Source organism: Anarhichas minor, unplaced genomic scaffold, assembly GCF_050575085.1.
Source record: "Anarhichas minor isolate MPS153535 unplaced genomic scaffold, ASM5057508v1 ptg000007l, whole genome shotgun sequence".
Classification (NCBI taxonomy): Eukaryota; Metazoa; Chordata; class Actinopteri; order Perciformes; family Anarhichadidae; genus Anarhichas; species Anarhichas minor.
Window position 1 is genome coordinate 6,249,905 of NW_027466453.1, and position 27,836 is coordinate 6,277,740.

The following is a 27,836-nucleotide window of genomic DNA, read 5'->3' on the forward strand; positions in this document are numbered from 1 at the left end:
GTCGCAAACCGTATGCTCGTAGCTCCAGACTCCGAGGACTGGGTGTAAGCGACATCTCACACACATCGTTCGTTGCCTCCAAAGAGGAAGCAGGGAGTGGATAACTACGCGAAAGAGGTTTTCGTTTGTCACGGTGGCAGCATCAAAACGGAATATCTCGGGTGGTGAGTTTCTCCCCTTTACGCTTTCTCTTCACGTTAAAAGTTGTGCGCTGTTTCCTTTCACGACGCAGGCTAGTCAAGTTCAGTTACGTTAGCGGTGCTAACTGTGAGCTAACTCAGCCACTAAGCTAGCAACAACAGCTCGCGCTACTAGGAAAAAAAGAAGGTGTTTTCTTCCTTTTCACGTTTGCCACAAGAAGCTAGCTCGTAGGCCTCGAGCTTCCACAAACACCGCATTGCTAGCCTTTAAACGGAACACTTGTTATGAGTAACGTCCTCGTCGGCTCGCCCGTTGTGACACATTAACGGAGATAAGTTTGGTTAATCACACCGCAGCGCAGTTATTGTTGTCCGACCGTTAGCCGGCATGCTAGCTCTAGCGTTCTAGAACGCTGGGCTCTGGCTGTTCGCTGGAACGGAATCGATCCTCTCGGAACTCGCGTGAACAAAATGACAGAAACCCCGCGGTTTAATACTCTGAATGGTCCGTTAGTGTACACTGAAACCTGCCATAGACTTGACAGTGAAGAAACGCGAGAAGGCTGTCGATTCAAGAGGATCGTTGAAGGCTTTGGGCTTCAGCCTCCCTTCTCTGTTACTTCGTCCTAAGTAACGTTACTTCTGTCACTAGTGTGACCGGGGGGGGGGGGGGGGGTTGTTGTTGTTGACGACAGTTGTGTTGCTGAAAACAATGGCCGCACGTCTTGTGGGCTTAAAAGTTACCGTTACCGTCCAATGACTCCTAGAAAAATGAGTCCTGTGTCTGCTGTACTGTGCAGCCCGCATATACACCGATTATTCGTGACGAGACAACATGGGTCGTACAAAGACAAGCGATTGAATTCCAAAGTTTGCATTTTCGGATCATTTGCAACACGTTTGTTACTCTTTGTTTTGGCTGTCTGTGATTGAATGAACGGCCTTACTCTGTGCAGGGCTTCCATTAGCGTGAACCCATCAGAGCTGCACGGTGGGGCATATTAGCAAACAACTTAATGAGATAACGTGACTTTATCCATTTAACTCTGCAACTGTAGGTTGAGCCGGTGTATCACTGTCGGAGATAAGTCAGTGGGCTACTGACTTATCTCTGATCGGACCAGGGGGTTGACTGTCACGATGGTCTGTAGGAATTGCCATTAAATATAGTGAGCAATCATAGCTGGAACATGAAGGCCTTTAAACCCCCTTTTCTCACAAAGGTTTGCCAGATAACCATCAGTAGGGCAGAGGCTACTTGTGTGCTATAATTTGTGTCATTGGTGAGATCTCACACCGACCACAAAATAACTGTCTCACGATAACGGGGAAGCAGCTATAAAAACATTTTACTAGTGTGAGAAAGAGTCATTGAAATACGTAAACTTGCAACATAAAGGAGACGTTCTATTTCTGTATATTCTTAAAAATCTGACTAAACCAAATTCATTGTTTGCCATCTTAATTTAGTTTTATGTTAGTCATGTTTTTCTTTATATTTGATTGAGTCCCACGTTGTCTCTTGTTTGCAGGTACCTTACTGTGACCTTTATGTGAGGTCCAAGCCCTAAAGGAGCGGGTCACAGACGGGAGGAGAGACTCGGAGGAAAGCATCTGGCCACAGAAGCCGGGGATACGCGTTTTTATTTTTTATTCAGCCCCCCCCCCCCCCCCCCGAAACGCAACCACAGCGGTGCTCCAGCACGCGTCTTGCGACCATGGAGGCCATCGCCAAATACGATTTTAAAGCCACGGCTGACGATGAGCTTAGTTTCAAGCGTGGGGAGGTCCTCAAGGTAAGTGAGAGCTATCTGAGGATTTAATGTTAGGACTTGTCTGCATTACTCATTATTAGGAAATGCTGGGTATTTTTTCCCCCTGCTGTAGGTTTACTTCATGCGTAGTACTTCATCCTCTGTAGGATCAAAATCTTAAGTTTTGACCATGAGATCAGTATGTTCTCTTTCCTTTATACCTAACATGGATACACTTACTTGCCAGATGCATCTGTCAGTGGACTTTCTAGAACCTAAAATCCAAAGCACTACCGCGTCCCGTCATGTGACGGTACACATGGTAAATTGCATGTGGCAGCAGAACAACACAGTTTCAGGCCCTAGATGTTGTGGCTCATTGTGTGATTCTAAAGGAGCAATGCGTGTGTAAAAGGGCCCGTGATTTAAAGAGGCAAAAGACGCCCGTTTTTAGTTTTTTTTTTTCCATTATGGAGCGTCTCTAAAGTGCTCTCTGTTGAAAACCCCAGGCTCGTCCGGATCCTCGGGCAGCAGAAGCTTATTCAAAGCCTCATGCTTTCTGGTTGCCTGAAAAGCGTTTTTTGTCATTCTGGCCTTGATGAGATAGCCAAGATATTAGAAGGTACAAACTGCAATCCCCCCCCGACGCAACGCTTCACTTTGGATTTAAATGCAATCATCATAATCCCCTCGGTTTGGAGTCGCAGTGATGACGAGCAGCCACGAAGAGGCGACGGCGCAGACAAACTGACACAGAGCTTCATACTTACAAGAGAAATGTGTGTCGCTAAATACTCAATTAAACAGTCAACCGTTAAATATTGATATTGCGTGACTTCAAAAGTTCCCCTTCCCCCTTTGGCTAAAAGGGCCTTCCTTATTTTGCCTACGGTCAGCATGCTTCTCAGAAACTCCGCTCTTAAGCTCGTTGGCCGACCGACGCATAAAGATGCATTTGTTAAGGACCGCACGGCTTTGTGCAGCCCGTCATCCTGCTTTCATCATAACAATACATTGTTTTTACGGGAAACATCTGCTTTGCCAGACATGCAGGTAGATGGAAAATAGTCGTGATGCAACCTAACACGCGCATCATTTTATCGTCATGATTTTTTTATTAATTTTGTCCAGAAAAGCCTAATAAGGCCGTCTGTCCATGTGAGATAAGACTGCTCTTGTGTTGATAGATCTGTAGCGTCTGATGAAGTACCCTGATTTTTATATATTATAATCTAATATACTGTCTGTGTACATTTACCATAAAAGTCAGCTGTGCTGAATGAGTTGATTGTTCTATCGGGGATGAGTGCTGCTTTTTGCTGAATAAGAGATTTGAGCGGGGAGCTTTGGAAAGATTTCTTATCTCACCGGGGGGGAGAGAGAGAGGGGGGGGGGGAGCGAGCGCAAGTCAGCTCAGGAAACACTGAGCTAAATCTGAGTACTTATTAAATTTGCATAGGAGAAGAGAAAGCACTGTACTTTTCCTCTAATTTCCACAGCCAGTGGAGAAGCTCAAGCCAGATGGCAGAGCTCCAGCCCAACGTTAATGGGAAACACCACAGAACCGCCTCTCTAATTGACACCGTTAACGACGAGACGTGCCTATTGAGACTAAACTGCGTTGTGTTCTGTGTGTGTTTAATACTATTTAATGTTCTGCTTATCTTTTTTTTTTTCTGAGTTCCCCGACCGTAAGTTGTTCTTCTCCACTCCATCTATGTTTAGCACGTCGTTGCTCTTAACTCATGATTTGTTTTCTTCCCTGTAAGATGCTTTTTATGGCATTTCTCTTTTACAGAAGTGTCCGTCCCCCAGAAAGTACTGTCATTGTTCAGTAATGACTAGAATAGAGCTGCAATAGTTAATCGATTAGTTGTCAACTATTTCGGTTTGAACATTCTTTTAAAGAAAGTCTCTGATGGCAGCTTCTTAAATTTGATTTTTTCCCCCCACCTCTATGGCAGTAAACTGAAAAAGATGTCATCTTGGGCTTTGGGAAACACAAATCTGCATTTCTCACCATTTTCTGACCTTTTCTAGACCAAACTAAGTGATTAATCAAGAAAATAGTCTCCGGATTAATGGAGAAAGTAAACGTTAGTTGCAGACTTCGAATAAAAACGAATCGCTCAAACTCTTTGGATTCAGGACTGTCCGACGTATGAAGCTCTACTTTTAGGTTCAGCAAAAACTCCACTCATCAATGTGACGTCATTCATTCAGTTATTACAGACAAAGACACGTCTTTTCTTCTCGACTCTTTTCTGTCTACCAGTACTTCACGTAGACCCGACCGACTATATGAACGGGTACAGTTAACGCCACGAAGTGTAAATTCGTGAAAATATCCCGCCATCATGTATTTCACCCGTCTGGAGCGTGACACACACTGTGAGTGCTCGACCATGAGAGCTACACAAACTCCTGTCGGGTTATTTCTGGACACAGACTGGGTCTGAAATGGGGAAGGAGAGCCTGCATGACTGTTGCCTCCAGTGCTGTCCACATTTCTTCTGAACACAATCGTTGGCCGCTCTGCCCACAGGACCTGGTTCACTTTTTGAGATGGAATGAATTGGCCCCATGTTTGTCAGATACCATCCCCCCCCCCCCCCCCCCCCTCCTCCTCCTCCCATTTCTTTCATCTTCTTTTATCCTGTTTTTGTTCCTCCTCACATTACTCATACCCCCCCTCAGGTTAACTTAAGAGAAACAGGATGGAACAAGTTCCCGTCATTCCCTAAAACCTACTCGGGCACAGGTTGACCTGAGCTTCACCATATTTAACACAAATACAGCAGCTCTCATGGCCCACCACAATATCACTGGATTTTTTTTTTGTTGAGGCACAAAATGGTAAATTTGCAGCAACTTTTCTTTTTCTATATAGTGAGAAACTGCGTTTTTTGCTATTAACTGTGATTAATTATTATAAAGTTTAAAACTACTGAAGATTCTGCCACCAATACACTAAAGTATGCTATTGTTTGGCCTGCTTTCAGCTGTGTGTGTGTGTGTGTGTGTGTGTGTACCTTTTGCGGCTGCTAAACATTACATTTTCTACAAAATGTCTCGTGCATTAGTTGCATTAAATAAATAATTATTCCGTAGAGCAACACCAGGTTGGTCTCCGTCGCTCACTCTCTCTTTGCTCTTTGCACTCTTGCTTTTTTCTTTCCCCGAGCCATTCGGTTACACAACCGCCGTTTAAACATTAATAATACTAAACTAAATTCCTCTCCCAATTCAATTGGCAAAATTGATTTCGGAGCCGTTCCGGTTTATATTCCGCGTACGCGTCGCCTCTGACCGACGCCGTGCACGAGCGCTCGGAGCGGTGGTGCGTCTCAAACAACACTTTCCCGAGGTGGCGTGTGTTCTCGGCGGCTTCCATCACCGGTCTCACGGTACTAATACTAAACGGCTCTGCTCTGAGGACAAAGGGGCCCTCTCATGACAGAGCGAGCCCCGTGAGCGGAGCATCCTTTTAGCCTCTCGCCGTGTTCAGCGACGGTGGCCGTGTGTCGCTACATGAAGGTCGACTTCTGCTTTCACTCAGTGTCACGACCTCTTGGAGGTATGCAGGCCCTTTTTGGAGAGGCTGTCAGCAGTGCGTTCAGCGTAGGCCGCTGAGAGGAAGCCAGTGTGGTTTGGTACTGTAGCAATGCACCGAGCAAGTATGATCGGCACCAGCGGTGCAGTCGGTTGCAGTTTGAGTGACTCACCAAAAGCCCGAGCAGCTCCGGCTCTGGCGTAACGCCACACAGCGTTATTAGTGTTTATCTAATGGTCTGCAGCTGAGGGGATCAAAAGGTTGTTTTGGGGACATGAAAATCCCGTTGTGTCAAAGTCTTCAATCGTCCCGATTGCGCATGCTGACTTCCATCACTTGTTAAAATACCCATGAAGAGGAGCGAGTGCAAACAGGACGTGCCAGTTTAGTCCAGCGATGAGTATGAAGGATGAAAATGATGTTAAATGTCGTAGAAAGACTTTCCCTCCATGACCTGCATTTTATTTTAGGAGGCTCCGCGTGCGGATGCTAAATCTTTCGCCCCGTCTTGATAATTGATTTCTTTTTGTTGTTTTGCTCGTCTTTGGGTGACATGATTCTTTTATTTTGGTTGACTGTGATCGATCGTTGTTTCTCCCCCCCACGTGTTAGCCATCGCCGTCTTCAGATGCTCCGGCTTTCATTCATAATAATGCTCTGTAACAACACAGTAAATTACATTTACTAGATGAAAGGAAGCCTGCGATCGAGATGTGTTGTAAACGTGTTTCTTAACAGTCAGCAAGAAGCTCCGTGTCACCGTGACTCACTCAGCTGGTCGACCACACCGGGCTGCCCTCTAATCTGCAGACTTGAGTCACACACACACCGACGTTCAGTGCGCCGAGTTGCAAAGTTTCTTGAGTAGTGAAGCAAAAACTCCACCAAGTCAGAGCCATTCGACGTTTCATGAAATGTATCTTCTCTCATAATGAGATTTGTCTCTGTGTCTATGTACTGCTTTTGCTCTTTTTTTATCAGTAAAAGGCTCACAGAGCTGCTGAACAACCTTCCTGTTTTTATCTCTACAGGCAGTTTCAAGTAGTTAAACCGTTTTTTGTTTTTTTCCACCTCATTTGAACGTGGAGCCGGATTTTGTTGTGTTGAATTTCCCCCGACACAGAAATCTCAAAAAAAAAGTGAAAAAGCATCGACGCGTGGGTTAATATGTAAAACTCTCTTACAGTAAAAGTGTGCAGAGAGAGTGGGCCTGTGACGAATTTGCATAAGCAGCAGACCAGCTCAGTTTCACAGTATGATCTTCCGTCATGCAGAGACAAAAAAGAAAAAAGGGGAAACTGCCACTGGTGGTTAGAAGACCTTTTTCTAAATTTAACTGTGAGATTTGTAGAGTGTTTTTTTTTGTGCCTTTTCTTTTTTTTTTTTTTTTACATGGTGGCTTGGTCTCTTTACTTGTTACTTTGTCCATTTGTCCACTTTCAGATGTTGACATTGACCAGTGAGGTACACACACACACACACACACTTTTTAACATCACCACTTGAAATACTCGGAGTTGAAGTGTGCTCTTGAGGTGCAGCAACCAGGGAATCACTTTGATATTTGTCCTTTTTGGAGGAACATTACTGGAGATGATTTACTAATACGTCTGAAGTTATTAAAGTATAAAATTCTTTGTCAGAACTAGTTTCAAGGAGCCGAGCGGTTGCAGCGTATGCCATATAATATAATAATAATATTTCTACATGGTCCTCTGTTTCACAAAAGCGCATGAAGAAGTTTCTTCAGACGCATGAGAACCCTGTTTACATGGCCAGTGGTGCTCTAACAGTATGACGCTGTAAAATCAATGTAAGTCATCATTCATGAATGCACAGATGAGCATAACGTTACTACGGATCCACCAGCAGCCCGGTCCTATCACGCGTTGCTGTTCCACCAGTTTTTAAGAATCAAATCTGTTTTTAAAATGCTTAGCCGAGTCTTATTCTGCTCCTTTTCTGTGTCACAAAGCAGATTTTGCCCTGAGCACTGTACACTTGTTCTCATTTCCTCCTTAAATAAATAAAGATTAGCAGCCCGACCGGCGGACCGAATTAGCTCCTATCAACAAGATCTTTGAACCGTGCCCACGTAGCGCCGTCTAAGACCCGCCTCCTCCACCTCGCTGCTCTGAGAAGCCGCCCGTCTACACACTCGGATCATTTAGTTGTTGGAGCTCCTGTTCAGGTGCCACCGCTCCGTCAGACTTTTATATTGCAGCCACTAATGAAATAGTATGCCGTAAAATTTTAAAGTCACCCCAGGAATTGGAACGAGAGGTTGCCAATAGATTACCCGATTGAGCCTTTGTGGAGCATTAAGACGCTCAGTGGTCATTATAGGAGGCAAATGTCAGCCATTATTACGCCGATTAGTCAAAGAAATTGCAGAAGTCTGTATTTTAGGGTGTGTACATTTCTGTATTCAAGCCTTTGTTTCAACTGAATGTCGAGATATTCACAAAACAAAGACCATCCTGCTGCCCCAAACCTTTTTGGGGCTGAGACTCCGTGTCAAAGGGCGCCTGTCCCAACGTCCTCCTGTCTGCTTACGTCGGTGCCACAGCTCAGCTTGTTTTCACATCCTGTTTGGTGCGTCTTCCAACACCCCAGCGACTTCCTGTATCTCCACAGCAAAACCTCGAGCAGCTCTACAGTGCGCTACAGCACTGCAGCACAGGCCGGGTCCTTTCCCTCCAGCAGAGGGTTCAGTGGTCGCCCCACTTGCAATAGAGTTGCAGTAAATTGATTCTTGCCTCGGCAAGAACTCGCTATTTTTAAGTCGCCCCGTGACGGACATCCTGTTGTCCCTCTTTAGGGGTTGCGATATAACGGAAAATGGAGCTTTTAGCCAGTTGCTTGAACACTTCCACCCCTCCCGTGATTAATGGTTCCCTCATCGCCTGTTAGTGCTCAGGGTATTGATTTCCCCTCCCCGTCCACTTGAGCGCTGAAGAGAGGAAGAGCTGTCTTGAGATGCCTGATTTGTCTTGGAAAAAAAAGACTCATAATCCGCTATTAGAGTCTGAGCTCCAATCCAAATCCCACTATTTGATTTTTCCTTTCATAAGCACTTTGAAGGTTGACTCCATCTACAACGTCCACTCAGCTGTCGGCACAGAGCAGTGACTTGGTTAGCACGGTAAGCTAATCGGTAAGGTTAGGGATAATGTTCTCTGCCTGACCCTCAGACTGTGCTCTCTTCAAAGCCACCCGACTCTCTTTGGAAAAAAAGGTTGCTGGTCCACCGCTGCCTCCATCGTTTAGTTTGTGTTGTTGTGATACCAGCTAGCGTGGCGTCCGTGCCGGTGCTCCTGTCTGCTTCTCCAAAGTGGCAGCGTGCCGAGCTAAGCTACTGTTTGTGTAAAGCAGTCGTGCCGTGTTGACTATGTGGATCTGAAGGGTCAATAAATAATGTTGCTCATTATGCAGTTCTTGTTCCAGCTGAGATTCACCCTTCTTATGCCACCAGAGGCCTCGTAGGACCTCCCTTCACCTCACAGAGGAGCAGACTATTATTTTAATTACGGGCTGAATCTCCGGAGAGAAAGCTTAGATAAGTACATTTCTCCGACTCCTTTTTTTTTTCTTCTTCTTTCTCTAATTTAAACAGTGTGACCTTATTAATGGAAAATAGTTTTTTTTTTTTAAATGCTCTGCTATGAAGTAAAGCCACGGGACACGTCTGTGTTAAAGGCCTAAGATCTTTAACACACAAGGTCAGTCAACAGAAAGTAGTACAGCACTTCACACAGGTGTTGCTCTGATTGTGGACACAACCTGCATTTGTCGAGGATTTTTTATAAGCAAAGCAACAGTAGTATCCATGAAGCTGAGGGCCAAGGGGGGGGGGGGGGGTAGTAGTGACACCACCACCAGAATGCTGCCGCTCACACGGCCAATGGAAGAAGATGTGGAAACTGCAAATATTGCCGTAGCTCAGTACACGGAGGAGAGTGTGTTTGCACGCGCCTCCTTCCTGCCTCTCTCCCTCTTTTTTCAGATGTTGAACTATTTTGTTGCGCGTCTGTGTGTTCGAGGCGCCGGCTCCAAGTCAACATACGACCCCGCCGACTTTTCCGGCCCTAATAGCCGCCCGACTGGGCAAGGGTTAATATGTGGCCACTCAGGCCTGATGCTGAAGCTGAAGCTGAAAGCCTCTCTCTCGAATTGACTCTCTCTCTCTCTTTCTCTCTCTCTCTCTCTCTCTCTCTCCCCCCTTTTCTGCTTCTGGCTTGACGGAGCTGTGTCAGAAATGGCTCTCACGTTCTCTACTCCCTCTTTACAACAGACTCTAAATAGTTGACTCCTTTTGTGAGTTGACATTTGCACCCACTCTACTTGATCGTCGCTGATCGTCATTTTTGCATCTGTAAAATGTGTGGGCTCGTCAGCAGAAAGTTGTGTGCATATAGATTGGAATTTATGAGGGCGATATGTAGTGGATATGTTTTATAATGCACTATATAGAGAGATTTGAGAGACAGCCACACTGTTTGCATCCCTCTGTGGTAAAGGCACATTATTTTATTGCATTTTTTCCCCTAAATAATTCCCTCAAAGAGCCTCTCAGTTTATTGCTTTAATAGCAGCGTTCTAGGTTATTGTTCCACAAAGACGAGCAGTATGTGAGTGGGGGGGGGGGGGCATGCGTATGATGTTTTTGGTAAAGCACACTGAACTGAACCTGTGAAAGGTTTTGATAACCTGGTTGATTACTCACACATTTCCTGTTGACTAATTGATCACAGAGGTGATGCATGCAGTCCTGTTTCAGTTCTCGGTTCATGTACTGGGAGCCCGGCATGGATAGAGTTTAGTTTTTAACTTTGTAAAACAAAACCATCTAAAGAAGGAACTAGGATCTCTCTTTTTTTTATCACCACCTCTATACAGAAGCATCTCACAGACGTCACTCACACAACCTTGGTGTTATTTTTACGTGTCTTTTTTCACACGTAGTCGAAGCTTAACCTTCCACAATGCAACACTTTCTCCTCTTCTTTGTTTTCTGTACATGTTCTCCATTATTTCTGACATCTTGAGGGCAAAAAGAGCAGGAGAGAAAAAAAATGCAGGTTAGATGACTCATCTAATGTGAAACCACACACACACACAAAACAAACCCACAGTACAGTGCAGCGTGGGAATGAAAAGACAACTTTCTCCCTCCGTGGATTGATGGAGTATCACAAAAAGCCATTTAGCTAGCCGGCTACCGCGGATTGGAGGACGGTGCAGTCCTCAGAAAAAGCTAGCTTGGCTGCTTTTGAGAAAGAGATGCCCTCATTTTATGCAAGTTGCCCCCGAGGAGTTTTCCTAAGCTGATCACAAGGAGCCTGATTCTTCAAAGTGGTCCTCTGTCTTCCTCTCTCTCTCTCTCTCTCTCTCTCACCCAGCTTCTGTCGCTTTCTCTTGCTCCGACTCTCTTGATCAGTCCTCCGTCACCGTTTGTGCCTTGTGTGTTTCTTCTTCTTCTTCTTCTTGCTCCCCCCGTCTGTCTTCTCGCTGCTCTTCCTCTCTGTAGCTGCAGCCGAGTGTTGAGTCAGAGAGCTGTAATTAGATCTCACTCCCTCTCATCTCCGCATCTCCTGATGTGCCGTTAAGTCACCGACGGCTGTATTTAAACCCCCCCAAAAAAAGTTACCGTTCTCTTTTTCCCCTCCCTACTCGTCTTCAGCTTCCCAACCTGCACCAGCATGCGAGTAGTAAAACCTAGTCCAGGAACTAATGAGCTATATATTCCTTGACATAATCGAGAAAAGGGGGGGGGCGGGGGATGGATCGTCAACTTTTTTTGGCTCACGCCGACTTCAGATTGGGCGCCGCTCGTGTGCGTTTGGTTAATCTCTCCAACAACAGCTGGTAAAGCCCTGGTGTTGGCAACAGACGGCAATAAGCCCATTCTTAACGCTGTATAGCTGCAGCAGTTTCTCCTTAACGCACACACTTGTCCTAAGCTGTCACATCTGTTTACTGCACTCCAGATTTTGTCGCTTTAAAAAACATCTCCGGTCACTAGAGGCTATTGCCAAAATAAGCTGCACTGAGAGCTCAAGCTGTGACAAACAACAGCGTGACGTAAGAAAAGGATCCGAGCTGCCGGAGTCAGATTGATAATGGGAGGAGGGAGGGGGGGGGGGGGGGGGGGAGGAGGAGAGTGTGTGTGTGCAACCCAAAATTATCTTCCATATCAATTATCACACTTGGGATGTTGATTACAGTTTACCACCCGTCTGGGTTGGCTGGTGTGTTATCATCTCTCCAGTAGTCATGAGTGTGATTTATTTATGTTATTTTAAATCGACTACATTGTAATAGTTGGATGGCCTGTTGCTTTTTGTATCACTCCATACATGAGACAAAAAGATGGTGAAGACTTCCACCAGTGCTTTGTCTCATTTTAGTAATTCTTGATTCATTTTAATCCCACACTGGCATCTTTTCAACTTTCCCCATTTTGGTTTCCTTTGTTTCCTCGATAAACGCATGTTGTCCACTTCCGTCGGTGGACCTTCTGCTGGGTGTCCAACTTTTTGGAGTTAATCTCCTGGCTGAGGTGTTAAAATGTGTGTTTTTTTTGTTTTTTTTCGAAGCTCCAATCTCCGCTGTAGAAGGGGAGGCTCCCTGTGTGGTAATGGCCTGGAGCGTTATTTTAATTACAAGAGTGTTACAAGCTTTCATTTACTGGAATCCACAGTAATCTCTTCCTCTGTGTCTTTCTGCATATCCAAGTCTGCAGCCTCCCTGCTGGGAGCAAAGGAGGTCGACCTCATTTTCAAGGCTTTTGGGGTTGTTGTTGCTTTTTTTCGAAAGCGGTTTCACTAAACAAAGCAAAAAAAGTGGACTAGTGTGGGTCTCTCTTCCCCCCCCCCCCCCAAAAAAAATCTGTGATTTTTATATCTGGCTTCCTCTCTGTAGCCATCAGTCCAGGGTGGTGCAGTTATTCATCTCTGGGAGAACACTTTCAGGGCATTTTAGCACTATTGCACCAATACCGTACCTTCTTTAAAGACTTGATGCCACCGTCCCTGCATACTGTCCTAGAGACTGCACTGTTTAGGGGGTGAATCAGTTTGTCCCCTGGGTAAGATCTGGTGCCACTACAGGGGTCACTTCTGCTGCCAGTATGTCAGAATACCAGGCCTCAGATTCCATTCCTGCCGGACACACACACACACACACACACACACACACACACACAGATATTTGCAGGCATCTCTTGCTACATGTGTCTTCTACTCTCTCTAGGGTGAGCCAGGCTCACTGTTGTCTGCTGGAAGTCACTGCTCAGGACTGACTAAGCTGCCGCCGCCTCCACAGCAGTGCTAAATTTGGCAGCTATTTTAAATTTAGTCGGTGTCAAAACCTACGGTTTTATCTTGTTATTCGATGAAAAACACCGTTTGAATGATTAAGATCGCAGCGTTGCGGTTACTCAGAGTTGTCCTGTCTGTGCCTGTATTAGAATCTGTGATCAGATGTCTGTGTTCCTTTTTTTTTTTTAAATGTTTGTCTCCCCTCGGCTTTGGTCCACCGGCTCCTCTCACCGGTGGCCGGTTGTGACTTTGCATGTGACCAGGAGAACATAGTTGTAAACGATAATCTCCTGCGGTCTGATTAGATGTTGTGTTTGATGTTGTCACGGTTGCCGTCTGGTCTCAGATCGGTTTCAATAAACCCGGCGACAGACCCAACATGGCTTCGGCCTCCGAGGTTCTGGTGAAGCTTTCGGCTCGTCTGTCTTTCTATCCTTCTGACCTGCCGCACGCTCGGATTAACTCACGCTCCACAATAATCCCTGTTCCCGATTCATTGCAATCCCATGTGCAGTGTGCAGACATGTTTTTTTTTTGTTTTGTTGTTAGTCTCCCTGCGTACCGCACTCACCACCTCCATCTCGTATTAGTATAAGTCACTCCTTACGCAATCGTGACTTCTTGAGCGCGGTCGTTTCCTTTTATCCACATACTTAGTGTTCGACAAAGGATTTTCTCTCTGAAGAAAGAGAGGCGTTGGGGAAAGAGGAAAGTCTGGCTTTCAATCTAATCTCCTCGCAGTCACCACTTACACTCGTTGGTTCTGCGTTCCGTGTAAACAGTAAACATGGTTATAACTAAATATGGGATTATTTCATGATATATATATATATATATTTATTTCATTATTTATTTCATTATTTATTTCATTATTTCAGATTATTTCATGATATATATATATATATATATATATATATATATATATATATATATATATATATATATATATATATATATATATATATATATATATATATATATATATATATATATATATATATATATATATATATATATATATATATATATATATATATATATATATATATATATATATATATATATATATATATATATATATATATATATATATATATATATATATTTTTTTTTTTTTAGCAGTTGTGGACCTGGGTCTCTCTTGTGAATGACAGCTCCCCGTGTTTAGTGTCACACATGGGTTTGTGGGTGGAAGTGCTGTAATATTTGTGTGTGTGGAGGACGACGGCGTCTACAGTGGCAGCTGTGGAGGAGATAATCCCTGGACCATACTCTCTCGAATAGAAAGTCCTACAACTATTGTGGCTCAATCAGATTAAAGAGACAAAAAAAATCTTTGGAGAGAGAGGAGAGGGGGGGGGATGCACGCACATCATCCACAATGCTGGCTTGGGAGACAGAGACAGAGCTCAGTCTGACACAATGCTGTTGTTGTCTCTTCTCGGTTTGGTTTAAAAAAAACAAACTGCCAGCCAAGCAAATATTTTATTTCTGCTTTTTCCTCATTCTTTCGGTTTTGAGAGCCGCTGTAGTTCAAATGTTCACTCCGAAGGCCTGAGCCCACCCATTCTGACTGAGGCTCTCTTTCTGAACACACGATCTCACTCTTTTATTATCTGATCTTTTAGAATGAGTTTCGCAAAAATGTGAAAAGTTTTTAGTGTTGTTTGAGATGCTTATTCAACAGAGCGCGCAGCAGGTAGTCTTCACATTTTGGGGAATATGCTTTTTTTTTGCTTTCTGGCAGAGATTTGGTTAACTCACCGTAGGCACATTTAGATACTGTTGGACAGATCCAGGCTGGTTGTTTCCTCCCGTTTCCGGTCTCTATGCCAGACTAAGCTAGGGATGCTAATGTTTGCCTTGCATGTAATGGATGCTTTTGGTGTCGATCTTCTCATGTAGGCTAACTGGAACCTGAAAACAAATGGATAATGATAATCTTTTTAACAGAAGGTTATTAAAGTGTGGCGTTAGTAGAGCGAATCAGTCCTCTATTTGTTTGATAACGGGATCAATATAGTAAAATAAAAATATAACGCTTACCGATCGGATGTGATCAATCGGTTCTCTCACACGTCGGCCGTCTCCGGCTTTCATTCACATCATCACTACGTTTTACTACGACTAAGGTCAAAGGGTCTCTCTTTGGGAAACTAGATGTAATGTCTAGTCAGGTCGGGGAATTTCTAGCACATGAGCTATGGCAGTATTTATATCAGTGGTGGAAAACCCCTCTGACTTCGTGGTGTTCTCCCACTCCGAGTAGCAAAACCACAAAGAACAATTCCCTATATTTATGAGATAAAGCAGGATTAACTCCATGTTCTGGTTATTGACAATATGCGTTAACAACTTCAACTTTGGTCATAACGGTAGCCAACTTAAAATTCTAAAAGATGACCGTGTTTTTACGTTAATCTAACTGTTTATCGTTTTGTAAAGCTATTTCAACAAGGCTTAGAATATCAAAACGGGCAGGTTGTCCAGATTTTGTTCAATGTTCCGATATCATATTTTCTTTCCTGATACTAATTCCAATATATGGACTCGTGTATTGGCCCGGCACTGATCTGATACCAGTGCGTTAAAACAAATAAAATTCACATATTATCATTATTTTTCAACAGCTGTATACGACTTGCGCAGTACAGATGTGATATGATATCGATGCTGTGCATGAGCAGCTCTCCACAGAGGAGAGAAAAAAAGCGAGATGTCTCACTCGATCACACATTTCCAGAGCTAACGATGAGAGTAGCTAGTTAGCATTTTAGGAGCTGTTTCCCGTACTGGTATCAACAGTGGAACAACTCATCCTGTTGTGTTGAGCTGGAAATTGATGATATATTTACACACAAGGTTCTTTCTTGTTTGTTTAGTGGTGCATTCAGAGCCGTGCTGTCAGCATCACAACATCACACCAGTGCGTGTGAGCATATGTCCCACTGCTGCAAGGACGTGACCCCAATCTGCTTCACTCGGACCTCAGCTGAGTTCTGCCGTGTGCTGTGATAGCGCAGCTTTGCATGCGGAGAGAAGCCTAAAACAATGTAATCAGTACTTCCATAAATCCATTAATAATTCTTCCTCTGCGTCAGACATTGAAAGCGAAAGTTCTACTGTGATTCTACTCGCACAGACAGTGGGTTGGGACATTTCCCTTTAGCATCGTAGTGTTTGATATAAGCCCGGTTATACAGTAGATTGCAGCAGCTGCTGTGCTCTATTATTAACTTTGCTTGTAGGCTGTGTCATTATTTAAGGTGACTCGGGTTCACAGGGACTGTCTGGTGGCATGTGGCGCTGTCTCTCCTCAACAGTGATGAGATGCATAGTAGGGACACTTATGATTTATCAGTAATACCATCAGTGAGAAATATAAGGCTGCTCTGTTTCTATTGTATTAATAACGTCATGACCTTAATCTCTGCTTTCATCTCGCTAGAAATGAGAATTGTCACAACCGGTTCTTATTTTCACAATCGCAGAGTCCATCTACTCCACAACGGTGTACTAATTCATCCAGTGGAGAGAGGTCAGAGGTCAGGGTCAGCGGCACAGCGCTGCTGGAGCTGGGAGGTTTTCGGGGGGGGGGGGGGGGGGGCACTTCAGCAGCGTGGAAGCCGGCCACCCCGTGGGCTCGAGTCTCTGTCGTGAGGATGAAGCGTTGTCTCTCTGACTGCTCGGCGACTCTTCCACCTGCGTTACTGTAGAGGAGCACGTTCTCCTGCAGTGTTTGTTGCCTTCATGCTCTCCTGTCAGCTCTACTACTGTTGCTGATCCCATGACCGTCGGTGACGTTTGTTGTCCAGAGGGAAATGTTTTGATGACTTTGGAATCGTTTGCTAGGAGAATACAGACAGTGTCATGATCCCCAGAAGAAGTTCAGCCTCACAGAGCCGCTGTGATGGCTGCGGACTCTTTGTCTCGTTCTCCTTCATAACCAATCGACCATGAGCCGACGATGGCTGTTAAAGGCTGTTAAACACGCGGCCTGAGGCCCTTTGTGAGAGTGTGAGACTGAAACTCTCACATTGAATATAGCATAAACACACTCGCCACATGTGGCTCTTCACAGATGTACTCAAATATCTATAAGTCCACTGCGATGCACTTTCATATACATATACACATATGTATGTATATATATATATCCCCCACACACTTTCAACCTACTTGTGTTGTTGGTGCGAGGCCACTCCCTAATCCAGTAATGCAGGTCTTGTGCGGGGTGAGCAGCCGGAGGTCAGTGACAGCTGGCATTCTGCAGGCTCACTGGAGCACAGAGAGCCGGGCCACTCGCACTGCACAGGGGCCCATTGGATAGCTGTCTGGGGCCGGGTTAGTGCGAAGTTATGAATTTAAGGGAAGAGGAAGAGGGAGGCTAAGGAAAAAAAAAACTGCTCTGCCAAATTTCAGCTGGATTAAGGATTGTGTGCCTACCGTAGCCAAATATGTAAAAAAATGTTATATTTATTAATTTAATTATGCAGATGAGTCGTGATCTTTACTCGTGAAACTCTTCTGAGTAAAACTGAGTCATTCTTCAGCTTAAGGCTCAGAGATTAATGCCAGCCGAGCTTCACTTCAAGCTGCTCCAAGAATCAAACCAGCGACGGCTTGTTTGTGTGACACGTGCGTCATTTCTTTGTTCAGGCGTCGTACCCTGCTGATAGTCGGTGGCCATAAGCTGAGGTGGCTGAGATGATCAAACGGGCCTCTGACGGCTTCTTCTTTTTTTGCAACATTATTCAGATGGCTGCTGCATGACTCAGCGCTGTTGCTTCGTTTTTCCTCTGAAATTTGTACATGTCTGTGGTCGTTGCAGCAAAGATTTCACACCAGTGAAAGAGTGGATACTGTGCACCACTTTAACTCCATTCATGGTTATTGTCCACTTATTATTATTGTTTTAATCTGCGTTTTAGTTTTAGTTTTAATGGAATACTTCATCCACAAAATGGCTTTGTATATCAACTTATGCATGGGCGATATAAAAATGTCATGCCGTCATATTGCCGACCAAAATGATCCCGATACTCGTCAAAATATAAACGTACTTAGTCACATTTTGTCGTATTCTCCTTGTGTGACATGTTTTTAGTGAGCAAGCAATCATAACTCATAAGGTCCCCATTAATACATGGGGTAGTCAAAATAAATGTGTAAAAAGATAAATGGCAAAGGATAAATCAGCTGCTGCAGCGGGAAGGTTACTGTCTCATAAGCACGCTCACTCTGAGACAAAGTGACACTCGCTCATGAACCTGGACACACGCTGATGCACCATCAGGACACACCTGCACTCTGTCAGACATGAACGCCCGCACAGCTGTTCTTCTGCTAAACGAGTCCCTGTCGCTGGAGCTGCGGCTCGCATGCAGCCACGTTATCGGTGCTTTTAATTAGAAGAGTCTTTCCCAGCTGTTTGAAATTGTTCTTGTTTGATTATATTTGCCCGCTGTTAGTTTTGTAGTTTCTTAATATTTACCGAGCAATTCTGTAACATTCATGTCAGGCACAGGAAATGAAAGGAGATCGCTCCAAGCTGAGTTTAGGAGGTTGATTGCTGTCCATTGTTGACGTTTGTGCGTGGCACTAACCTGAACGACTCCTCCTTTTTTCTGTCCTTGTCAACACCAGGTATTAAATGAAGAGTGTGATCAGAACTGGTACAAGGCGGAGCTAAATGGAAAAGATGGCTTCATTCCCAAGAATTACATAGAGATGAAAGCCCATCCGTAAGTATCATGCACGCCACTTTCTCTCCTCCCAGCTTGTAATTGTGCATCTGATATGTGTGTATATATATATATATATGTATGTGTGTGTATATATATATGTATGTGTATATATATATATATATATGCAACATGTTGCGTTCGGCTACTCTGTTTTCTTTTGTGGTTCCGTTCTCTCTTTTCTGCCTGTACTGACTCATCTGGACACGTTAACTGTCGTTTGAGTTGGCTTGTGTGTGTGTGTGTGTGTGTGTGTGTGTGTGTGTGTGTGTGTGTGTGTGTGTGTGTGTGTGTGTGTGTGTGTGTGTGTGTGTGTGTGTGTGTGTGTGTGTGTGTGTGTGTGTGTGTGTGTGTGTGTGTGTGTGTGTGTGTGTGTGTGTGTGTGTGTGTGTGTGTGTGTGTGTACACACACTGGCAGCAGGAACCTCACCTCTTGACCTGCGCTCGGTGCCAGATTAGCTCTCTCTTTATTAATGTGCCCCCGGCCTCTTACGCTTAATTGAATATTGACCTTATTGCATCATTGCTGGGGTGCAATCAGATGTACCTATATTTATTTTACAGAGGGGGATGTCATTGTGGTTTTTTTTGTTTACAGCTCTTGTGTTTTTTTTCGTTCCAGTGTAACAAACTCAAGTCCTCGTGGTCGTCATTGTGGTGACGACCACGAGGGGGTTGCAGTGTTTGCTCTGTCGTACTATAGAGTGCAATGCTTTCTGCAAACTATGCATGGCATGGAGCAAAACATTAAATATTTGGGTTAGTTGTCCGAAACAAAATGGTAAAAAATATTTGTCTTTTTTCACAGGTTATTCTGAAACTGTATGTAGATCAGCCTTATCACAGCCAACAACGTCACCAGACTTTTATCGCTGCCTGTGCCTCTCGTGGCGTAAAGTTCACCTCTCACATTGATCATTACTTTATTATTACTCTCTCATCCGGGGGGATTAATTCGACAGCCTGCCACTCATCCCGACCACTTCACTGTGTGTTTTCCACCCGGCCACCCGCACCTGCTTTTTCAAAGTCCCGATCATTCTCTGCAGCTTTTTTTTTTATTGCGAAAACAGCCAGCGGGCCAAAGTTGCACTATACGGCCGGATCCCAGAAGAACTGCAAATCAGACTGCGGTGATTTGTGAGAGGTCGGCTAATGCTGGCCGGCCTTAATCGGCTCCGTTTTTAAAAGTGTTTGCCACATCCTGGTACGTCATCCAGCTCTCCTTTTCAACCGGATCCGCTGTTCAGCATAATTTCAACCAGACTTGTCTTATAGAAGCTGAAGAACACGCTGAGAAAGCTTTTAGTGCGATATCTCCTCACCTTGTGGGTTGAAAATAGATTTGCAGTAAATGTTTGATTGAAGTAAAAACTACCCGGCGCGGTGATGGACTAAAAAAAAAAAAACAGTGGTGACACTGATGAAGTGAGTTTGCCTACCCCGAATAAAAGGCACCAGGCACCCACGCGGCCCGACAGACACGCAGCTGCGCTATACAGCGCGGCACAATGGAGCGTGGCTCGGCTCCAAGTCCGAGTCCTCTCTGTTTGTAAGCAAGTGTCCCCCCCCCCCCCCCTCCTCTCTGCCCAGCAGTAAGAAGCAGAGTGGTGGAGCAGCGGGTGGAGGTGTGTCGCCGGTGGCCTCCACCTCCTCTCCTCCTGCTGTTTCCTCCTCTAATGGCTCCGCTGTCACTCATGAAACGCTGGAAGAGACTCGTCTCGGCCATCTTCATTATTGATTTTTTTTTTTTTTTCACCTTCGTGTAAAGCAGCCGAGATGTCATCTTTTGGCTGACTGTACTTTTTAATTATTTACAGCGAAGAGCTTCTTCTGGCTTTGCCCCCCCCCCCCCCCCCCCCTCTCCCTCCCTCCTTCCCTCTCTCTCTGCACATCCGTCTTAATCACTCTCACTCATTCCTTCTGTCGGCATTTCCTCACAGTTCCGTGTGAGAAGCATTTGTGCAACTAAAGATAAATGCACGCCACTTAGAAGTGATGGAGAACTGTGTATTTACATCTGAAGATGAATCTGTGAACGCGATGTCTCAGGAGCGATCTGGAAGGAATGTCTTTTCTTTGTTTTTGTTTTATTGGCCCAAACATCATCTTGGACTCGAGGACGAACTGATTAGAGAGATTCAAAAGGTCACCGTGAGCTCACAACACACGTTTTGGGCAAGAACTCAAGAATTCTTCTGCAAATTATTCAATTTCCGCACAAATGTCTAACCGGAAGTGATGACATTTTACGACAGACACAGAGGAATAGAACCGTGTGTCAGGAGTATTAGTTTGTGTTAGCAGTCACACTATAATTAGATAATGACTAATCTACTTCCTGGTTTACGGATGCAGCTCCTCAGGACCGGCCAGTCCGAGTGTAACCGTTAACTTACTTCCTGGTGTGACATGCAGCATTGTGATGGAGGGGGTTTCTCCTCTCTGTGGTCCAAAGAGACGTCTGTACTTGTGGTGTGCGACTTGACTAGTGCACCGGGCAGCTCGGTGGATCAGCGGTTAGCACCTCCTCTCCACACCACAGACTCCCCAGGTCAAAGCTGTCAGCCAGCAGGGGGTGTGATGTCTGCATGTTCTCACTCAGCCTCCACGGTTTCCTCCCTCAGTCCTCTGAACTCAACTGAAACCCTAAATTACTCGGAGGTGTGAATGTGAGGTTTTGGCCGATAAAAGTGGAAGGTGGTACCCAACATTTCGCACAATGCATGACGGGCCAGGCTCCCCAGGCCCCAAGTGCTATATAGATAAAGTTATTATTATTATATTCTCAAAGTACAGCTTTTTACAATTTTCTCAGTAGATATAAAACCGACAACATTCAGAGTTCTTATAGACTCCAGTCTAAGCAAGAAGACTCAGGGCTGGCTTTGGGTCAGCTCAGTCGGTGCTAACACGCATCTGTTCTCCAACCCCCCCCCCACAGGTGGTTCTTCGGGAAGATCCCCCGCGCCAAAGCAGAGGAGATGCTAAACAAACAGAGGCACGACGGGGCCTTCCTCATCAGAGAGAGCGAGAGTGCACCAGGAGACTTCTCCCTCTCCGTCAAGTGAGTACGATCCGCGCATGTGATCAGGTTCATCTGTTTCCATACTTGGTGCGTCTGAGTCACCGGCCTTCTTCCTCATTCTGGTGCAGTCTCGGTGCCGCCCTCCGGTGGTTAGAGTTCACCGGTTATCATTTGAATAAGTGTGTTGGACGTCAGCCCTGCCAGTAATCAGTGTTTTAGCTGACACACACACACACACACACAGCTCATTTCCTCTTTATCCATCTCTCTACGTTCTGACGTTTCCTAGAAGACGCATCAGTTCACAGCGGGTCACATGTAAAGTTGAAGTTCAGATATGGATCATAGTTACTGTCTGCACTGCCCGGATTCCACATCCTTTGACATTTGATGAGCAAGATTAATGTCTGAGTTCTCCACTAGCTTTATTCATATCTGTACTTTAACAACTGTACATGTGTGTGTGTGAGAGAGAGACTGTACCGGTGCTGGAGACCTCCTCATAGGTTTCCTCTCTGTGCCCTTGTGCAGGTTTGGAAACGACGTCCAGCACTTCAAGGTTCTACGCGACGGGGCGGGAAAGTATTTCCTCTGGGTGGTGAAGTTTAACTCCCTCAACGAGCTGGTGGACTACCACCGCTCCACCTCAGTCTCTCGCAATCAACAGATCTTCCTGCGAGACATAGAGCAGGTCCCACAGGTAAGAATCGAGGCTGTACTCCTAAAACACACAAAACACCACAGAAATGCTCTCTGTACGCTTTTATTTGAATGTGGTTTGTAAACTATTTAGAGTAAACATGTTATTTGAGGACATAATTGGGTGAACTTTTACAATAATACATGCTGGTATAGATATTATAAGTCCTTAACGATGAGCAGCTTGGTTGTCAGCTTTAACATATGCGAACAAACTTGAGCAATGTTGCCTGCAGACATTTGACAAAAGAAATAACCTTTACATCAAATATATTTCATGTATATTATTTTTTCTTTCACTTGATCAGTGGTGGGTGACTCTGGTTTCAGACACTTCCTTGTGACAGCTTTTTTTGGGGGGGTTTGCAGTCCTAAACGAGTGTGCCAGTATTAAACGGCAGGTAAAGACGGCCACAGTGAGGCTTGGGGGCAGCTGCAGGGGAACATGAGAGGAAGTGTGACCGAAACCACACGGGAAAATAAAGAGATGAGAAGAAGTGGAGGGTAAGACAGACAGACGATGATGGAGGGTTCGGGTTAGAGGGGGCAGAGAGATTGTATAGCAGGGTGCTATTGTTTATACTTGTAGGTTTAGTATGTATACGTTTCTAATCATCATCACATGACCCCCTTGCTGAACCTTCCTTCTCTCGATTGCGCAGCATCCCACATATGTGCAGGCGCTCTTTGACTTCGACCCCCAGGAGGAAGGAGAGCTGGGCTTCCGACGCGGCGACTTCATCCAGGTCCTCGACAACTCCGACCCCAACTGGTGGAAAGGGGGCTGCCACGGCCTGACGGGCATGTTCCCCCGCAACTACGTCACGCCTGTCAACCGGAACATGTAAACAGTGGGACCGTGTCCACGACAACAACAACAACAACCACAGCAGCAACCATCACCACCATCATCATTGTTCTTGATCTCATCAGACCCAACAAACCCCCCCTCCCCCCTCCCTCCCTCCACCCATCCAACTCCCAACCACCCCTCCACCCCACTTTGCCATCCCACCATAACAGGAGCAAACAGCTGAGAGAGAGAGAGAGGGAGAGGGAGAGGGAGAGGGAGAGGGAGAGGGAGGGATAAAGCAGGAGTAGTGCTGTCGTAGGCGTCGCTGTGCGGGCGGCAGCTGAGCACAAATCCACTTTTACTCGCGCTGAGAAGCGTTCGCCTGCCCAGCGAACGCCTCGGCGAAGGACCGAGCGGTCTTTGAGGGAAAATCTAAACTAAAACGAGTAGCGCACCGACCTGTGAAGATAACCAAAATGATTCTCCCACAGCTGCTTCTGTCTTCCCCTTAACTTCTTAACATTCTGCCCCCCTTCTTTTGTGTTTTTTTTTCTTTGCCGCATGTTGTTTTAATCACATAAATGAAATGCCTACCGATGAATCCTAACTCTGTTTTAAAGAAAAAAAAATGTACAAAATAAAGAAGAAAAAAAAGAAGAAATGGTTTTAAAAAATGTACAAAAAAAGAAGAGAGGACAAAAAAAAAAAAAAGATGCAATCTACAGTACTGCAAGTTTCCATGTGTGAGATCATTGGCACGAGAGCATTGTACATCAGCCCCCGGCTGTATAAATAAATCAACTATAGAGAGAATCCATTTTTTAAGAATGTATATTATATATTTGTATGTGTTTGTCTGTTTTACCTCTCATCACAAAATTGTATTTTTTTTTCTTTTTTTTTTTTTTCTTCCATTTGTAAATTATGTTCAGTCTTTTGTTAGTCTGATAAGACATAGTAGCTCTAGGATGTGCTGAATTGTCCTTTTTCTTTTGTTTTGTTCCTGAATCTATCTGAGGGCTCTCGGATAACAAATCATGATATTTCAGCGGTCGCAAAATATTCCATTCGAAGAGGTTTTTCTCTTGTCTGCAAAGCGAGGAAAGTAAAGAGAGTTCCCTTGAGAAAGATGACTAAACCCTGTCAGGAAGCTGATGTTGACCAGCTGTTGCATCACAAAGCCCATCCCCCCCCTCCCCCCGTGTAAGAGGTCAGCCACCTTTTTTTCCTTTTCTTTCAAAGCCAATGTATTTATTGCAGCCATTTTACCTGGGCAGTGAATGTAGCTGACTGGAGTCCACAGACATTAACATGAGGGAAGCAAGGTCGGAGAACTGAACTACGACACAGAAACCGTGCAAGGGATTTTAAAAAAGAGGCGGTGACGCTGTCCATGTTCATTCAGGAGAGTGATGTGTTTCTGGGGGGGGGGGGGGGGGGAGATGTGTGTGTGTGTGTGTGTGTGTGTGTGTGTGCGCCGGTAGTCCACACGCATATTCACAAAGCATCCGCCGTGCATGCTACGCACACACACGCACACACACACACACACACGAAAGAGAACGCTCTCCTCCTCGCTACACCTGCACGTAGCAGAGAGGCCGAGTTGGGATAATCACATTGTGTGTGTGAAGTCACCAGTGCAGATCCGCAGCAGTTCACAAAACTGAGAGATTGTCTTCTATGCTAAAAGTTGAGAGATCAGCTTTAATGATGTTTTTTTTTGTTTTGTTTCTCTTCTGTCCAATGTGGCGTGTGGTCAAGCACTTTTTGTTAAGCATTTTGATTTCTGGTCCCGTGTGTGTGTGTGTGTGTGTGTGTTTTTACTGTGTTTGTGTTGCTGTCTTCTTGTTCTCTCTGGATAGTGCCTTTCTCTCTGGTGTTTCAGTGTCTCCGACCTGCTACTTTGAGCCCCCCCTCCCCCCTCCCTCCTGCCAGTCCTGCAGTGAGGAACAGTGTATATAATCCAACCTGTCCCATCCAACAAGGACCCCCGCTCCCCTTCTACATCAACCCGCCGTCACCTTTTATCCTCACCAACATGGAACTCTTCTTATTTAAGTGTCTCTCGCCTTGTCTTACCTAATGATACTGTTTTTGTTTTTGCTCTTTTTTTTATTTGCATTTTTGTTTTTTTTTGTTTTGTTTTTCAATTAATAAAATGCAATTATTAAAAAACGAGAATCATTTCTTGTGGTCTCTGATACAGATTTATATTCCTCATGGACCGGAGTATGGAACCTGGACGTCATATCATGAGAAACATCCTCGAAATAATGACAGGATATATTCAGAAACTACAATTTTGAGATAGCAGTAGGGAGTGGTATCAGTACTTGATGGTACTAGAAGATAACGACCGAAATAACCCAGTACCAAGAAGTATGGAAACTTCTCCAGTGAAACTATGAGTGGTAACTAACATTTACTCTGCAGCCTCGGTGGCCACGAGCATTAGTTTTAGGGTAATGGAAAAATTTTCTACACTTCTGGAGATGTATGTTTTTAGTCTTTTTCTCATTTTACTGTTGGAATAAAAACGTTAATGTTTCTGTATGTGAAAAACAAATAGTAAGGAGTCACAATGTCAGCGAACACTCAAGTCTGTTAACTTCATTTATAAAAGGGAAAATTGGTCTTTTCTTCTTTCTAGTCCATCTTTAATATATATGTCATTGAAGAGTTTCTAAACCTTTAGATTCATTAATGCATCAATGAACACCTTGTAGGTAGCATGTGGTCTCCATACATGTCAATGCAGTGTGATGGCAATTGAATTGAGTAATGCGAGATGCATTGTTTCATTATCATGCAAGCTTTGATTGTTTTTCTGGCAATTTTGTGACTTCTAATAAATGAGTTACATGAGTTTTGACATCCTAACCTCGATCTTGCCCATCCAGACAAAGTGATATGATATTGCCTGTGTTATGTTTGTGTTGCATCAAATCATCCACACACACACATATAATCTAACAGCTTCACTCTACGGCCAAGAAGTGGATTCTTCCAGACATCTGCAGCAGTGGCGGTGAGTCAGACAGAAGCTCGAGCTCAAACACGAGGTCACATTTCATGATGAAACCCATCCAAAGTGTCAGTCTCCGTCTCCCGGGGTGCAGATGATGCACGTGTGTGATCTGATGAAGCAGTGAGGAGGAAGCTGATGATGTCATTTCTTGGAGAGATAAACTAGCCCGAGGAGCAACACTGATGCTGCTGCTCAGTGAGATCTTTACCGTCGCGTTTACACTGTCTGACGTACCGTCTGCTCCACATTTGGACTCTCGGCACTCCCCGTGCTGATGTCGCGCTCCTCTTCAATCTGACTCCTCTCTGCTTTCTTTTTTTTTTTTTGTCACCGACTGCCTGGAGCATCTATCGGCGTGGCTGTCCTCTTTCTGGCCCTCTCATGTGGAATGGATTCGGAGTTGTGAGAGATGTCACGCTGCTCCAGCGCTTGTTCATCTTCACGGGATGTAATGTGACCTCTGCGGTCCTCCGTTGACTTCTGGCGTCAAGTCTTCTGATGTGCACTGTGTGTGTAAAACTATGATACCTCTCATAATAATGACACGCTTTTCTAACTGCGGTGGCTGTTTTTGTGGGTGCTTTCGCACATTCCGCACATTAGATGTGCAATCTATAATTGAAAAGTTGCAGTCAAAGGCCTGTAGACTTTCTGCCTCCAGAGTTATCTATATTCATCATAATGAGGCCGGTGCACGCTGCCATGTTCAGACATTTATGGTACATTACTGCCGCCTACTGGTTGATCTCCACACTACCTGTTGTCAACTTAATTGTCTGAATTTTCATTTATAATAAATAACCAGAGGAACGTGCTGAATGAGAGACACAATATGTGGGCACAAACACATAAGTCAGTGGTGGTCACGTGTTCTGGTCTACATTACTGAAGTGAAAATGACTTCACAACAAAGATATTTCTTTAAATGATATACTACGGCCTACACTGAAACAATAAGGTAGCAATGCCACTTAGAAGTTATGATACAGATCGTAAATATGATTTTACATCTGCTTCTAATGAAAGCCTGGTTCCCAATAATGGTTTAAAACGAATTTGGATATTGTCTCTAGTAAGATAACTAGCAGTGTCGTTGATCTAAGCACCAATACGGTGGTGATCTCAGTGCTTTATTACAATCAAAACGACATATTGCCCGTATGTGTCATCGTTTGGTGAGGACAGCGTTGTTTGCATAATATCTTCAAATCAACATTTCGAAAGTAAAAAACTTGACGTTGTCGGCAGGATTCGAACCTGCGCGGGAAGATCCCAATGGATTTCTAGTCCATCGCCTTAACCACTCGGCCACGACAACTGATGACATTATGCTGTATACTCAACATTCTAAAACCTAAACTCATATGACAAGTCTATGATATAATAATATTTAGATAGAAAATACGTGATGAACTTATAACACATGATGCATTATAGTTTAACTCAGCAGTATAAGGGATGGATAGTGAGCTAGACTTTACGCCACCTTTGCTTGACTTCAAACACCAACAATATTCAAGCATCTAAAACAATAACAATATTGCATACATTTTAATTATATCCTTCCACACATTCCCCCTCCTGCAATTCTACATCCGCAACTAACAGGGCAACGTTAGCATAGCCTCGGTGGTTTATCTTGTTTGTATGCCATAATCTGCATTACTCTGGTGTTTGCTCCCATTGCCATTTATAAACGCGAATAAGCTGCTATGAACCGCGACGACTACAGGTTTCCCACATACTGATTAAAACTGGAACGGCATACAAGA

The 27,836-nt window shown here is 44.6% G+C and overlaps 1 protein-coding gene, 1 long non-coding RNA gene and 1 other non-coding gene across 3 annotated transcripts; 1 reads left to right on the forward strand and 2 right to left on the reverse strand.

Moving 5' to 3' along the window:
- Positions 1-25,217, forward strand: grb2b (growth factor receptor-bound protein 2b). Its single transcript, XM_076083834.1, has 6 exons — positions 1-164; positions 1,673-1,936; positions 18,416-18,513; positions 21,458-21,580; positions 22,073-22,241; positions 22,903-25,217. Exons 2-6 carry the CDS (start codon positions 1,859-1,861, stop codon positions 23,086-23,088), a joined length of 654 nt encoding a protein of 217 aa, XP_075939949.1. The 5' UTR covers positions 1-164; positions 1,673-1,858; the 3' UTR covers positions 23,089-25,217.
- On the reverse strand, positions 23,561-27,340 carry LOC142941773 (uncharacterized). Its single transcript, XR_012951537.1, has 2 exons — positions 26,299-27,340; positions 23,561-26,173 (listed from the first exon to the last, which is right to left on the reverse strand). It is a non-coding gene; the product is annotated as an uncharacterized LOC142941773 (long non-coding RNA).
- Positions 27,301-27,382, reverse strand: trnas-aga (transfer RNA serine (anticodon AGA)). The gene has a single exon. It is a non-coding gene; the product is annotated as a tRNA-Ser (tRNA).
- Positions 27,383-27,836: the final 454 nt, after the last annotated feature.

Bases quoted from the DNA above. Each gene is read 5' to 3' on its own strand.
- grb2b (XM_076083834.1), top strand. From the start codon at position 1,859: ATGGAGGCCATCGCCAAATACGATTTTAAAGCCACGGCTGACGATGAG. The intron at 18,514-21,457 runs GTAAGTATCATG...CCCCCCCCACAG, and splicing joins ATAGAGATGAAAGCCCATCC to GTGGTTCTTCGGGAAGATCC. The intron at 21,581-22,072 runs GTGAGTACGATC...GCCCTTGTGCAG, and splicing joins GACTTCTCCCTCTCCGTCAA to GTTTGGAAACGACGTCCAGC.